General features: G+C 44.0%; 1 protein-coding gene across 1 annotated transcript in view; it reads left to right on the plus strand.

Annotated features, from left to right (window-relative positions):
* Positions 1-1,663: 1,663 nt before the first annotated feature.
* Positions 1,664-15,933, plus strand: part of mamdc2b (MAM domain containing 2b) — a 30,021-nt gene continuing 15,751 nt past the window's right edge. Inside the window, exons 1-6 of the mRNA XM_058412683.1 lie at positions 1,664-1,812; positions 1,906-2,010; positions 7,149-7,399; positions 7,742-7,826; positions 8,475-8,588; positions 10,072-10,355. Coding sequence (XP_058268666.1) covers positions 1,758-1,812; positions 1,906-2,010; positions 7,149-7,399; positions 7,742-7,826; positions 8,475-8,588; positions 10,072-10,355 — 894 coding nt within the window. The 5' untranslated portion in view covers positions 1,664-1,757. The remainder of the gene's footprint in view (positions 1,813-1,905; positions 2,011-7,148; positions 7,400-7,741; positions 7,827-8,474; positions 8,589-10,071; positions 10,356-15,933) is intronic.

Below are 15,933 nucleotides of genomic sequence, written 5' to 3' on the forward strand. Positions count from 1 at the left end.
CGAGTTACTACAAGTTATTTACTCTTTCAGTTGTTCGTGGAGGAAACTTCCCCTCAGTTCCTGAGCCTCAGCTTCAGCTTTCTCCATCATGCTCTGGCTGGTGTTTTCACCTGAAATAAATGCATTTCATATTAAAATAAGTCTAGAATTGGACTTTTTCCACCATAATGTGTTAAAAAGCAGTAAATGAGTAATATATATGGAGCACTAGGAAGTTTTAGAAATCAGTGTTCAACTTCTTCAGCGCCCGTGTTAGCATGAATAAATATAAATAGCACCAACTTTTCTCCTTTTCACTTCGCTTCTTTGTTCATTTTTCTTCATTTACTCACTCATTTTCTGGCTGGTGGTCATTTCAGTTGTGTTAATGAAGATATTCCTGAGTTTTATCTCTAGTTTTGTTAAAAATAAGCAGAAATGCTGCAGTTTTCTCCACCGTCCTTTGCTGCGATCCTCTCCGGTGTTTGTTTGTTTATTTGTTTATTTATTTATTCATTCATTCATTCTACTCTATGGCCTGCCTCCACAAGCCAGAGTTTCATATGTAGACATGTCAGTTGTGTAGTAGTGTATTTAATCATCTAATCTACACTCATTTCAGCTTTTTTCCATTTTATCAGCCACATATGGACTAAACCAATGTATAAAATCACTGCCCTCACATTTTCACTCCTTTCTCACATTCACAAGAATATACTGACGTAGTTCATCACATTATTTGGCTAAAGTGGGGAGACCTATGAATAAAGTTTTTTTAATGTGCTATAATGTCTGTGTGAATAACACAATGAAGAAAAAGAAAAGAAAAGACACTGAATGTGTGTGTTGTGTGTTTGAGCACTGTACTTTTCAGACGAATGTGTACAGCATATTTAAGTCCTATAAAAATAGAAAGTACAATCCATGTTTTCTTCAGAACTTAAACCAGGGGCTGTTAGAGAAAGTGGTGCTGGGAATTTCTCAGAGGATTTAATGGTGATGAATTTCCAGCTGAAGAGGGGAACCTTGATGTTTTGCTAAAACTCAAAAATGATTTTCATCTTCCTCAAAATGCCATTGATGAACTGATCACGGAATAACAATGACCGCTTCGGTGTGAAAAGAAATGTCCAGTAGCTGGCAGTAATGAGACAGTATTGTGTTTTCTGATAGCCATTGATCAGGGCTTTAAACATTTTTCCTGTTTTTGTTCAGCAGATTAACATAAACACAGAATTTACACTCCATTAAAATGGCAGATGATAATGAACTCTCTCTGTGTGTGTGTGTCTGTGTGTGTCTGTGTGTATGTGCCCTGACTCACATTTTGCCTTGACTCAAGTCTTTAATAAACATCAGTGTAAATGTTCCAAGTCTAGTTTAGTTTTCATCTCTATTCCCTGACAGAAGGTTACAGAGTCACCTGAAAAACAGATTTATAAAATATAATAAAAATATTAAATGATTTAAATGATGTTATAAAGATGCAGAAGAAAAAAAAGAAAGAAAGACGAATGAGCCTGTCGTACCACACAACTGGTTTTAATCTGGATCGGGTTATTTATATTACCACAGACATTCTTTTATCTCTCTCTCTCTCTCTCTCTCTCTCTCTCTCTCTCTCTCTCTCTCTCTCTCCCTCTCTCTGGCTCTGTTTTGGTTCCTCCCCTTCACTCTCTGGCAGACAGACAGACAGCTCCCAGTTGAAGACTAGCTCAGTTTAGGAGAGGACACATCAGTTCCTGTCTGAAGCTGAGGCTGAACACACGCTGAGGAGAATGGAGATCTTCACTCAGGAGAAGATGATTCTTTACGTCTTCCTCAGCATTCTCGGTGAGTACAAAACCTAAAACAGGAAGAAAATGAGGAAGAAAAGAGGTGAAAGTCAGTCCAAGTCTGCTGTCTGATTGTCTGGTTGTGTTCCAGCCATGGCTCGAGGGAAGATATTAGCAGGTTCATGCAGTTTTGAGAAGACCATGTGTGACTACACAGCAGATCCAGCTTTTCTCAGCTGGAACCTCAACCCTAAAGGTAAGGAAACATCTGAACAGGAAACATGATGAAACAATGAGCTACAAACAAGAAACCACAAAAATAAGAAGTTTCATGAATCTGCAGATTAAATGTGATTATTAGAAATATCTTCATTCTTCATCAGATAAAATAGTCTTCAACCTTCACATGCACAACATGTCCTTGTCCATCTGGAGAACATAACAAATATTTTTGGATTGAATATTTCAGGTCTGTTCTTGAGCAAGCTTGGCACCAGACATTTATCTGCTGCTTCTGGTTTGTCAGCCATTTCTGATTAAATAACAGCTGTAAGGCAGCTGTAGACGTGATGATCCTCTGTAGACGTGATGATCCTCTGTAGACGTGATGATCCTCTGTAGACGTGATGATCCTCTGTAGACGTGTTGATCCTCTGTAGACGTGATGATCCTCTGTAGACGTGATGATCCTCTGTAGACGTGATGATCCTCTGTAGACGTGTTGATCCTCTGTAGACGTGATGATCCTCTGTAGACGTGATGATCCTCTGTAGATGTGATGATCCTCTGTAGACGTGTTGATCCTCTGTAGACGTGATGATCCTCTGTAGACGTGATGATCCTCTGTAGACGTGTTGATCCTCTGTAGACGTGATGATCCTCTGTAGACGTGATGATCCTCTGTAGACGTGATGATCCTCTGTAGACGTGTTGATCCTCTGTAGACGTGATGATCCTCTGTAGACGTGTTGATCCTCTGTAGACGTGATGATCCTCTGTAGACGTGTTGATCCTCTGTAGACGTGATGATCCTCTGTAGACGTGTTGATCCTCTGTAGACGTGATGATCCTCTGTAGACGTGTTGATCCTCTGTAGACGTGATGATCCTCTGTAGACGTGTTGATCCTCTGTAGACGTGATGATCCTCTGTAGACGTGTTGATCCTCTGTAGACGTGATGATCCTCTGTAGACGTGATGATCCTCTGTAGACGTGATGATCCTCTGTAGACGTGTTGATCCTCTGTAGACGTGATGATCCTCTGTAGACGTGATGATCCTCTGTAGACGTGATATTCTGTAGACGTGATGTTCCTCTGTAGACATGATGATCCTCTGTAGACGTGATGATCCTCTGTAGACGTGATGATCCTCTGTAGACGTGTTGATCCTCTGTAGACGTGATGATCCTCTGTAGACGTGTTGATCCTCTGTAGACGTGATGATCCTCTGTAGACGTGATGATCCTCTGTAGACGTGTTGATCCTCTGTAGACGTGATGATCCTCTGTAGACGTGATGATCCTCTGTAGACGTGTTGATCCTCTGTAGACGTGATGATCCTCTGTAGACGTGATGATCCTCTGTAGACGTGATGATCCTCTGTAGACGTGTTGATCCTCTGTAGACGTGATGATCCTCTGTAGACGTGTTGATCCTCTGTAGACGTGATGATCCTCTGTAGACGTGTTGATCCTCTGTAGACGTGATGATCCTCTGTAGACGTGTTGATCCTCTGTAGACGTGATGATCCTCTGTAGACGTGTTGATCCTCTGTAGACGTGATGATCCTCTGTAGACGTGTTGATCCTCTGTAGACGTGATGATCCTCTGTAGACGTGTTGATCCTCTGTAGACGTGATGATCCTCTGTAGACGTGTTGATCCTCTGTAGACGTGATGATCCTCTGTAGACGTGTTGATCCTCTGTAGACGTGATGATCCTCTGTAGACGTGATGATCCTCTGTAGACGTGATGATCCTCTGTAGACGTGTTGATCCTCTGTAGACGTGATGATCCTCTGTAGACGTGATGATCCTCTGTAGACGTGATGATCCTCTGTAGACGTGTTGATCCTCTGTAGACGTGTTGATCCTCTGTAGACGTGATGATCCTCTGTAGACGTGATCCTCTGTAGACGTGATGATCCTCTGTAGACGTGATGATCCTCTGTAGACGTGTTGATCCTCTGTAGACGTGATGATCCTCTGTAGACGTGATGATCCTCTGTAGACGTGATGATCCTCTGTAGACGTGATGATCCTCTGTAGACGTGATGATCCTCTGTAGACGTGATGATCCTCTGTAGACGTGTTGATCCTCTGTAGACGTGATGATCCTCTGTAGACGTGATGATCCTCTGTAGACGTGATGATCCTCTGTAGACGTGATGATCCTCTGTAGACGTGATGATCCTCTGTAGACGTGTTGATCCTCTGTAGACGTGATGATCCTCTGTAGACGTGTTGATCCTCTGTAGACGTGATGATCCTCTGTAGACGTGTTGATCCTCTGTAGACGTGTTGATCCTCTGTAGACGTGATGATCCTCTGTAGACGTGATGATCCTCTGTAGACGTGATGATCCTCTGTAGACGTGTTGATCCTCTGTAGACGTGATGATCCTCTGTAGACGTGATGATCCTCTGTAGACGTGATGATCCTCTGTAGACGTGATGATCCTCTGTAGACGTGATGATCCTCTGAAGACGTGATCCTCTGTAGACGTGATGATCCTCTATAGACGTGATGATCCTCTGTAGACGTGTTGATCCTCTGTAGACGTGATGATCCTCTGTAGACGTGATGATCCTCTGTAGACGTGATGATCCTCTGTAGACGTGTTGATCCTCTGTAGACGTGATGATCCTCTGTAGACGTGATGATCCTCTGTAGACGTGATATTCTGTAGACGTGATGTTCCTCTGTAGTCGTGATGATCCTCTGTAGACGTGATGATCCTCTGTAGACGTGATGATCCTCTGTAGACGTGATGATCCTCTGTAGACGTGATGATCCTCTGTAGACGTGATGATCCTCTGAAGACGTGATCCTCTGTAGACGTGATGATCCTCTGTAGACGTGATGTTCCTCTGTAGACGTGTTGATCCTCTGTAGACGTGATCCTCTGTAGACGTGATGATCCTCTGAAGACGTGATGATCCTCTGTAGACGTGTTGATCCTCTGTATACGTGTTGATCCTCTGTAGACGTGATGATCCTCTGTAGACGTGTTGATCCTCTGTAGACGTGATGATCCTCTGTAGACGTGATGATCCTCTGTAGACGTGTTGATCCTCTGTAGACGTGATCTGATGATCCTCTGTAGACGTGTTGATCCTCTGTAGACGTGATGATCCTCTGTAGACGTGTTGATCCTCTGTAGACGTGATGATCCTCTGTAGACGTGTTGATCCTCTGTAGACGTGATGATCCTCTGTAGACGTGTTGATCCTCTGTAGACGTGTTGATCCTCTGTAGACGTGATGATCCTCTGTAGACGTGTTGATCCTCTGTAGACGTGATGATCCTCTGTAGACGTGTTGATCCTCTGTAGACGTGATGATCCTCTGTAGACGTGTTGATCCTCTGTAGACGTGATGATCCTCTGTAGACGTGTTGATCCTCTGTAGACGTGATGATCCTCTGTAGACGTGTTGATCCTCTGTAGACGTGATGATCCTCTGTAGACGTGATGATCCTCTGTAGACGTGATATTCTGTAGACGTGATGTTCCTCTGTAGACATGATGATCCTCTGTAGACGTGATGATCCTCTGTAGACGTGAAATTCTGTAGTCGTGATGATCCTCTGTAGACGTGATGATCCTCTGTAGATGTGATGATCCTCTGAAGACGTGATCCTCTGTAGACGTGATGATCCTCTGTAGACGTGATGATCCTCTGTAGACGTGATGATCCTCTGAAGACGTGATCCTCTGTAGACGTGTTGATCCTCTGTAGACGTGATGATCCTCTGTAGACGTGATGTTCCTCTGTAGACGTGTTGATCCTCTGTAGACGTGATCCTCTGTAGACGTGATGATCCTCTGAAGACGTGATGATCCTCTGTAGACGTGTTGATCCTCTGTAGACGTGTTGATCCTCTGTAGACGTGATGATCCTCTGTAGTCGTGATGATCCTCTGTAGACGTGTTGATCCTCTGTAGACGTGATGATCCTCTGTAGACGTGATGATCCTCTGTAGACGTGTTGATCCTCTGTAGACGTGATGATCCTCTGTAGACGTGATGATCCTCTGTAGACGTGTTGATCCTCTGTAGACGTGATGATCCTCTGTAGACGTGATGTTCTGTAGATGTGATGATCCTCTGTAGACGTGTTGATCCTCTGTAGACGTGATGATCCTCTGTAGACGTGATGTTCTGTAGACGTGATGATCCTCTGTAGACGTGATGTTCCTCTGTAGATGTGATGTTCTGTAGATGTGATGATCCTCTGTAGACGTGATGTTCTGTAGACGTGATGATCCTCTGTAGTCGTGATGTTCCTCTGTAGTCGTGATGATCCTCTGTAGACGTGTTGATCCGCTGTAGACGTGATGATCCTCTGTAGACGTGATGATCCTCTGAAGACGTGATCCTCTGTAGACGTGTTGATCCTCTGTAGACGTGATGATCCTCTGTAGACGTGATGTTCCTCTGTAGACGTGATGTTCCTCTGTAGACGTGATGATCCTCTGTAGACGTGATGTTCCTCTGTAGATGTGATGATCCTCTGTAGTCGTGATGATCGTCTGTAGACGTGATGATCCTCTGTAGACCTGATGATCCTCTGTAGACGTGATATTCTGTAGACGTGATGATCCTCTGTAGACGTGTTGATCCTCTGTAGACGTGATGATCCTCTGTAGACGTGATGTTCTGTAGATGTGATGATCCTTTGTAGACGTGATGTTCTGTAGACGTGATGATCCTCTGTAGACGTGATGTTCCTCTGTAGATGTGATGTTCCTCTGTAGACGTGATGTTCCTCTGTAGATGTGATGTTCCTCTGTAGACGTGATGTTCTGTAGACGTGATGATCCTCTGTAGACGTGATGTTCCTCTGTAGATGTGATGTTCCTCTGTAGACGTGATGTTCTGTAGACGTGATGTTCCTCTGTAGATGTGATGTTCCTCTGTAGATGTGATGTTCCTCTGTAGACGTGATGTTCCTCTGTAGATGTGATGTTCCTCTGTAGACGTGATGTTCCTCTGTAGATGTGATGTTCTGTAGACGTGATGTTCCTCTGTAGATGTGATGTTCCTCTGTAGATGTGATGTTCCTCTGTAGACGTGATGTTCTGTAGACGTGATGTTCCTCTGTAGATGTGATGTTCCTCTGTGTTGTTCTGCAGTTCTCTTGTTGACTCAATGTTCTTCTCTTGCCCTCTTAGAGCATTTCATCACTCTGGATGCAACCTTGCAGGGAGATGGGGACAAGGCAGTTCTGTTGGGTCCTGATTTGGAGCTGCAGGATTGGAGCTGTCTCCGCCTCATCTATCAGATCACTGGTAATGCCTCACTTCAGGTTCTCTCTCGTTCAGAGGGAGAGAATTTTGACCACACGCTCTGGTCGTCCAGCAGTTCCTCTGATAGCTGGACCATCACCACCATAGACCTGCAGAATTCCACTGAAACTTACAAGGTGAGAGATTTGAGAAGAAGAGCTGGTAATCATTTACACAGTGGATCAGCTACAGTGAGGGATTAAAGGACAATAAAAATGATCGCGTAACCCTCATGTTCATTATGTCACAGTTTGTATATTATGTCAATGTAGAGGTCATGTGGTCAGATTTATTCTCCTCTTTATTTAATTAGATTTTTTAAAGATCTCGTATTATCATTTCTGATATTTACATTTCAAATAAATATTTGATTGTTTTGTGTGTTGTATTTTGTGTGAGTGTGTGTGTCTGTGTGTGTGTATGTATGTGTGTGTGTGTATGTGTGTGTGTGTGTGTGTGTGTGTGTGTGTTTGCTGTAGATAGTGATTGAGGGTAGACGAGGCTCAGCTGAAAACAGCAGTGTGTCCATTTTTGAGGTCAACATTTCAGATAAATACTGCATCGGTCAGTGATATAAAAACACACACACACACACACATTTAAAGTATTATTGTGTGTTTATGGCCATCAGCATGTCTTTAATAAACCCAGATGATGCTCATGACATGGATGAAGTTCTGCTGCTGGTGTTGGATCTTCTCTGCTCTCTGAGATTATTAACGCAGTTCTACTTGGAAACTGACTTCAGATAAAATCCTAGAACCGACATAGAAGTTTTAATAAATGTTTTCCCCAGGAACTATTTATTATTAATTATCATATATATATATATATATATATATATATATATATATATATATATATATATATATATATATATATATATATATATATATTAGTAATTATTATAAATGGAATTATTTATTGCTCTAGGAAACAATACAAAACATCTTTATTTTAAACTCCAAGGAAGTTTCCACACCTCCACTTCTACACTCTTATAGAATATTATTAGCTTCATATTAATGTAATATTAATTAGTCTCTGGAGAATTAAGCCAGGTGAGATGAATCCAGCTTTCTACTTCTCTCAACTTCATAACACTTCACTGAAGAGTGTATAAGAGCTTATGATTTGTTTGTTACTAGTGAGATGAACAGTGATTAAAGCTGGACTCTGATTTATAACATCATTTACCGTTTTTCTCCCCAGAGTGTGATTTTGAGGAGTCTCACCTGTGTGGCTTTGCGAGTCAGTGGAGTGGAAATGTGAACTGGTACGTGGGGAGAGGATCTCCAAACAACCCTGCACTCAGTGACGGTCCCGGTACGCCAGATCCACACAAATCCCCCCTGACCTGCTCTCCTCTTTACAGATAAATCAGTGACCTACAGAGCGCTCGGTGCTAAGGAAAACATAAAACATAAGGAATATGTTTTATCAGAGAATATTTTAACTTTATTGTGTGTTTGAGTTGTGGAGGTTTTGTGTGTAGTGTGTAATGTGTGTGTGTGTTTGAGTTGTGGAGGTTTTGTGTGTAATGTGTGTGTTTGAGTTGTGGAGGTTTTGTGTGTAATGTGTGTGTGTGTTTGAGTTGTGGAGGTTTTGTGTGTAGTGTGTAATGTGTGTGTGTGTTTGAGTTGTGGAGGTTTTGTGTGTAATGTGTGTGTTTGAGTTGTGGAGGTTTTGTGTGTAATGTGTGTGTGTGTGTGTTTGAGTTGTGGAGGTTTTGTGTGTAATGTGTGTGTGTGTGTTTGAGTTGTGGAGGTTTTGTGTGTAATGTGTGTGTTTGAGTTGTGGAGGTTTTGTGTGTAGTGTGTAATGTGTGTGTGTGTTTGAGTTGTGGAGGTTTTGTGTGTAGTGTGTAATGTGTGTGTGTGTTTGAGTTGTGGAGGTTTTGTGTGTAATGTGTATGTTTGAGTTGTGGAGGTTTTGTGTGTAATGTGTGTGTGTGTGTGTGTGTGTTTGAGTTGTGGAGGTTTTGTGTGTAATGTGTGTGTGTGTGTTTGAGTTGTGGAGGTTTTGTGTGTAATGTGTGTGTTTGAGTTGTGGAGGTTTTGTGTGTAATGTGTGTGTGTGTTTGAGTTGTGGAGGTTTTGTGTGTAATGTGTGTGTGTGTGTGTGTGTTTGAGTTGTGGAGGTTTTGTGTGTAATGTGTGTGTTTGAGTTGTGGAGGTTTTGTGTGTAATGTGTGTGTGTGTTTGTGTTTGAGTTGTGGAGGTTTTGTGTGTAATGTGTGTGTGTGTGTGTGTTTGAGTTGTGGAGGTTTTGTGTGTAATGTGTGTGTTTGAGTTGTGGAGGTTTTGTGTGTAATGTGTGTGTGTGTGTTTGAGTTGTGGAGGTTTTGTGTGTAATGTGTGTGTGTGTGTGTGTGTGTTTGAGTTGTGGAGGTTTTGTGTGTAATGTGTGTGTGTGTTTGAGTTGTGGAGGTTTTGTGTGTAATGTGTGTGTTTGAGTTGTGGAGGTTTTGTGTGTAATGTGTGTGTTTGAGTTGTGGAGGTTTTGTGTGTAATGTGTGTGTGTGTGTGTTTGAGTTGTGGAGGTTTTGTGTGTAATGTGTGTGTGTGTGTGTTTGAGTTGTGGAGGTTTTGTGTGTAATGTGTGTGTGTGTGTGTTTGAGTTGTGGAGGTTTTGTGTGTAATGTGTGTGTGTGTGTGTGTGTGTGTGTGTTTGAGTTGTGGAGGTTTTGTGTGTAATGTGTGTGTGTGTGTGTTTGAGTTGTGGAGGATTAAGATTTTGAAATTGTCCTATTATATGGAACATTATATTCCATTATGTTCTGGTCACTGAACCCTGGCTCTCGGTACAGGTCATTACATGTACGTGGATTCGATCCACTGCAGGACTCTGAAGGAAGTGGCCACACTGCTGTCCCCCATGACCTCGGTGCCCATGTCCGGCTGTTTGAGTTTTCTCTACCAGCAGGACCACGCCGAGGGTCACATGTTCTCGGTGTACAGCAGGGACCGGGCGGGGCAGTACAGCGAGCTGTGGAGAGCAGACCTTCCTGAGAGCAACCAGGTGGAGCAGGAGGTCAAAACTCGAGTGTGGATTCCTGTACAGCTGACCCTGAGTGCCCCCTACCCCCTACAGGTCAATTACACACAGACCATTACATCTAATGTTTAACACCTGTACATCGGGTCATTCAGCCGGTGGGCGGAGCTTAATGATATTTGATTTATAAACCATTTACTTTTTTTTCAGTAAGAGTATCTAGGGAACTAGCTGACTGGTTATGTTATCTAGAAACGGTCATCATAACCAGCAGGTTTGTTTATTGTTTACTAGACAACATCAACTCAAACCTGAGCAGAAACAGCTAACTGGGTATCTGATCTCACTCTTTACTTCAACTAAACACACTTAAAGTTCATCAAACATTAAATATTTAAAATGTGCTGAGTCTGTCTGAACACACACACTGAACACACACACACACACTGAACACACACACTGAACACACACACACACACTGAACACACACACTGAACACACACACTGAACACACACACACACTGAACACACACACTGAACACACACACTGAACACACACACACACACTGAACACACACACTGAACACACACACACACACTGAACACACACACTGAACACACACACACACACTGAACACACACACTGAACACACACACACACACTGAACACACACACTGAACACACACACTGAACACACACACACACACTGAACACACACACTGAACACACACACTGAACACACACACACACACTGAACACACACACTGAACACACACACACACACTGAACACACACACTGAACACACACACTGAACACACACACACACACTGAACACACACACTGAACACACACACTGAACACACACACACACACTGAACACACACACTGAACACACACACACACTGAACACACACACTGAACACACACACTGAACACACACACACACTGAACACACACACTGAACACACACACACACACTGAACACACACACTGAACACACACACACACACTGAACACACACACTGAACACACACACTGAACACACACACACACACTGAACACACACACTGAACACACACACTGAACACACACACACACACTGAACACACACACTGAACACACACACTGAACACACACACACACACTGAACACACACACTGAACACACACACACACACTGAACACACACACTGAACACACACACACACACTGAACACACACACACTGAACACACACACACACTGAACACACACACTGAACACACACACTGAACACACACACACACACTGAACACACACACTGAACACACACACTGAACACACACACACACACTGAACACACACACTGAACACACACACACACACTGAACACACACACTGAACACACACACACACTGAACACACACACACACACACACTTAACACACACACTGAACAGACACACACACACTGAACACACACACCACACACACACACACACTTAACACACACTTAACACACACACACTGAACACACACACACACTGACACACACTGAACACACACACACACACTGAACACACACACTGAACACACACACTGAACACACACACACACACTGAACACACACACTGAACACACACACTGAACACACACACACACACTGAACACACACACTGAACACACACACTGAACACACACACACACACTGAACACACACACTGAACACACACACACACACTGAACACACACACTGAACACACACACTGAACACACACACACACACTGAACACACACACACACACTGAACACACACACTGAACACACACACACACACTGAACACACACACTGAACACACACACACTGAACACACACACTGAACACACACACACTGAACACACACACTGAACACACACACTGAACACACACACTGAACACACACACACACTGAACACACACACTGAACACACACACACTGTCTGAACACACACACTGAACACACACACACACTGAACACACACACTGAACACACACACACTGAACACACACACTGAACACACACACACACACACACACACACACTGAACACACACACTGAACACACACACACACACTGAACACACACACTGAACACACACACACACACTGAACACACACACTGAACACACACACACACTGAACACACACACTGAACACACACACTGTCTGAACACACACACTGAACACACACACACACACTGAACACACACACTGAACACACACACTGAACACACACACACACTGAACACACACACTGAACACACACACTGTCTGAACACACACACTGAACACACACACACACACTGAACACACACACTGAACACACACACTGAACACACACACTGAACAGACACACACACACTGATACACACACACACCACACACACACACTGAACACACACACCACACACACACTTAACACACACACACACACACTGAACACACACACTGAACACACACACACACACTGAACACACACTGAACACACACACTGAACACACACACACACTGAACACACACACTGTCTGAACACACACACTGAACACACACACTGAACACACACACACACTGAACACACACACACACTGAACACACACTGTCTGAACACACACACACTGAACACACACACTGAACACACACACACACTGAACACACACACTGAACACACACACACACTGAACACACACACTGTCTGAACACACACACACACTGAACACACACTGTCTGAACACACACACACTGAACACACACACACACTGAACACACACACTGAACACACACACTGTCTGAACACACACACTGAACACACACACTAAACACACACACACACTGAACACACACACTGTCTGAACACACACACTGTCTGAACACACACACACACTGAACACACACACTGAACACACACACACACTGAACACACACACACTGAACACACACACACACTGAACACACACACACTGAACACACACACACACTGAACACACACACTGAACACACACACACACTGAACACACACACTGAACACACACACACTGAACACACACACACACTGAACACACACACACTGAACACACACACACTGAACACACACACACACTGAACACACACACTGAACACACACACACTGAACACACACACACACTGAACACACACACTGAACACACACACACACTGAACACACACACTGAACACACACACACACTGAACACACACACTGAACACACACACACACTGAACACACACACTGAACACACACACACTGAACACACACACACACTGAACACACACACTGTCTGAACACACACACACTGAACACACACACACTGAACACACACACACACTGAACACACACACTGAACACACACACTGTCTGAACACACACACACTGAACACACACACTGTCTGAACACACACACACTGAACACACACACTGTCTGAACACACACACACTGAACACACACACACTGAACACACACACTGAACACACACACTGTCTGAACACACACTGTCTGAACACACACACTGAACACACACACTGTCTGAACACACACACACACACTGAACACACACACTGAACACACACACTGTCTGAACACACACACACTGAACACACACACTGTCTGAACACACACACACACTGAACACACACACACACACACTGAACACACACACTGAACACACACACACACACACACTGAACACACACACTGAACACACACACACACTGAACACACACACTGAACACACACACTGAACACACACACTGAACACACACACACACACACTGAACACACACATTGAACACACACACACACTGAACACACACACACACACACTGAACACACACACACACTGTCTGAACACACACACTGAACACACACACACACACACTGAACACACACATTGAACACACACACACACTGAACACACACACACACACACTGAACACACACACACACTGTCTGAACACACACACACACTGAACACACACACACACTGAACATACACACTGTCTGAACACACACACTTAACACACACACACACTCACACACACACACACTAACATGCCTGAACACACATACACACACACACACACATTAACATGCCTGAACACACACACACACATTAACATGCCTGAACACACACACACACATTAACATGCCTGAACACACACACACACATTAACATGCCTGAACACACACACACACACACACTGCCTGAACAAACACTGAACACACACACTGTCTGAACACACACACACACACACACACACACACACTGAACACACACACACACACTGTCTGAACACACACACACACTGCCTGAACACACACACTGAACACACACACACACACTGTCTGAACACACACACACACTGCCTGAACACACACACTGAACACACACACTGTCTGAACACACACACTGAACACACACACTGTCTGAACACACACACTGAACACACACACACACACTGTCTGAACACACACTGAACACACACACACTGAACACACACACTGTCTGAACACACACACTGAACACACACACACACTGTCTGAACACACACACACACTGCCTGAACACACACACTGAACACACACACTGTCTGAACACACACACACACTGCCTGAACACACACACTGAACACACACACTGCCTGAACACACACACTGTCTGAACACACACACACACTGCCTGAACACACACACTGCCTGAACACACACACTGAACACACACACTGTCTGAACACACACACACACACACTGTCTGAACACACACACACACTGCCTGAACACACACACTGAACACACACACTGCCTGAACAAACACTGAACACACACACTGTCTGAACACACACACACACTGCCTGAACACACACACTGAACACACACACTGCCTGAACACACACACTGTCTGAACACACACACACACTGCCTGAACACACACACTGCCTGAACACACACACTGAACACACACACTGTCTGAACACACACACACACACACTGTCTGAACACACACACTGAACACACACACTGTCTGAACACACACACTGAACACACACACACACGCTGAACACACACACTATCTGAACACACACACTGAACACACACACACTGAACACACACACACACTGAACACACACACACTGAACACACACACACACTGAACACACACACACACACTGAACACACACACTGAACACACTGAACACACACACTGAACACACTGAACATACACACTGTCTGAACACACACACTGAACACACACACTGTCTGAACACACACTGTCTGAACACACACACTGAACACACACACTGTCTGAACACACACACACACACTGAACACACACACTGAACACACACACTGTCTGAACACACACACACTGAACACACACACTGTCTGAACACACACACACACTGAACACACACACACACACACTGAACACACACACTGAACACACACACACACACACACTGAACACACACACTGAACACACACACACACTGAACACACACACTGAACACACACACACACACACTGAACACACACATTGAACACACACACACACTGAACACACACACACACACACTGAACACACACACACACACTGTCTGAACACACACACTGAACACACACACACACACACTGAACACACACAC

The sequence above is a fragment of the Hemibagrus wyckioides genome, linkage group LG16 (genome assembly GCF_019097595.1).
Source record: "Hemibagrus wyckioides isolate EC202008001 linkage group LG16, SWU_Hwy_1.0, whole genome shotgun sequence".
In the NCBI taxonomy this organism is placed as follows: Eukaryota; Metazoa; Chordata; class Actinopteri; order Siluriformes; family Bagridae; genus Hemibagrus; species Hemibagrus wyckioides.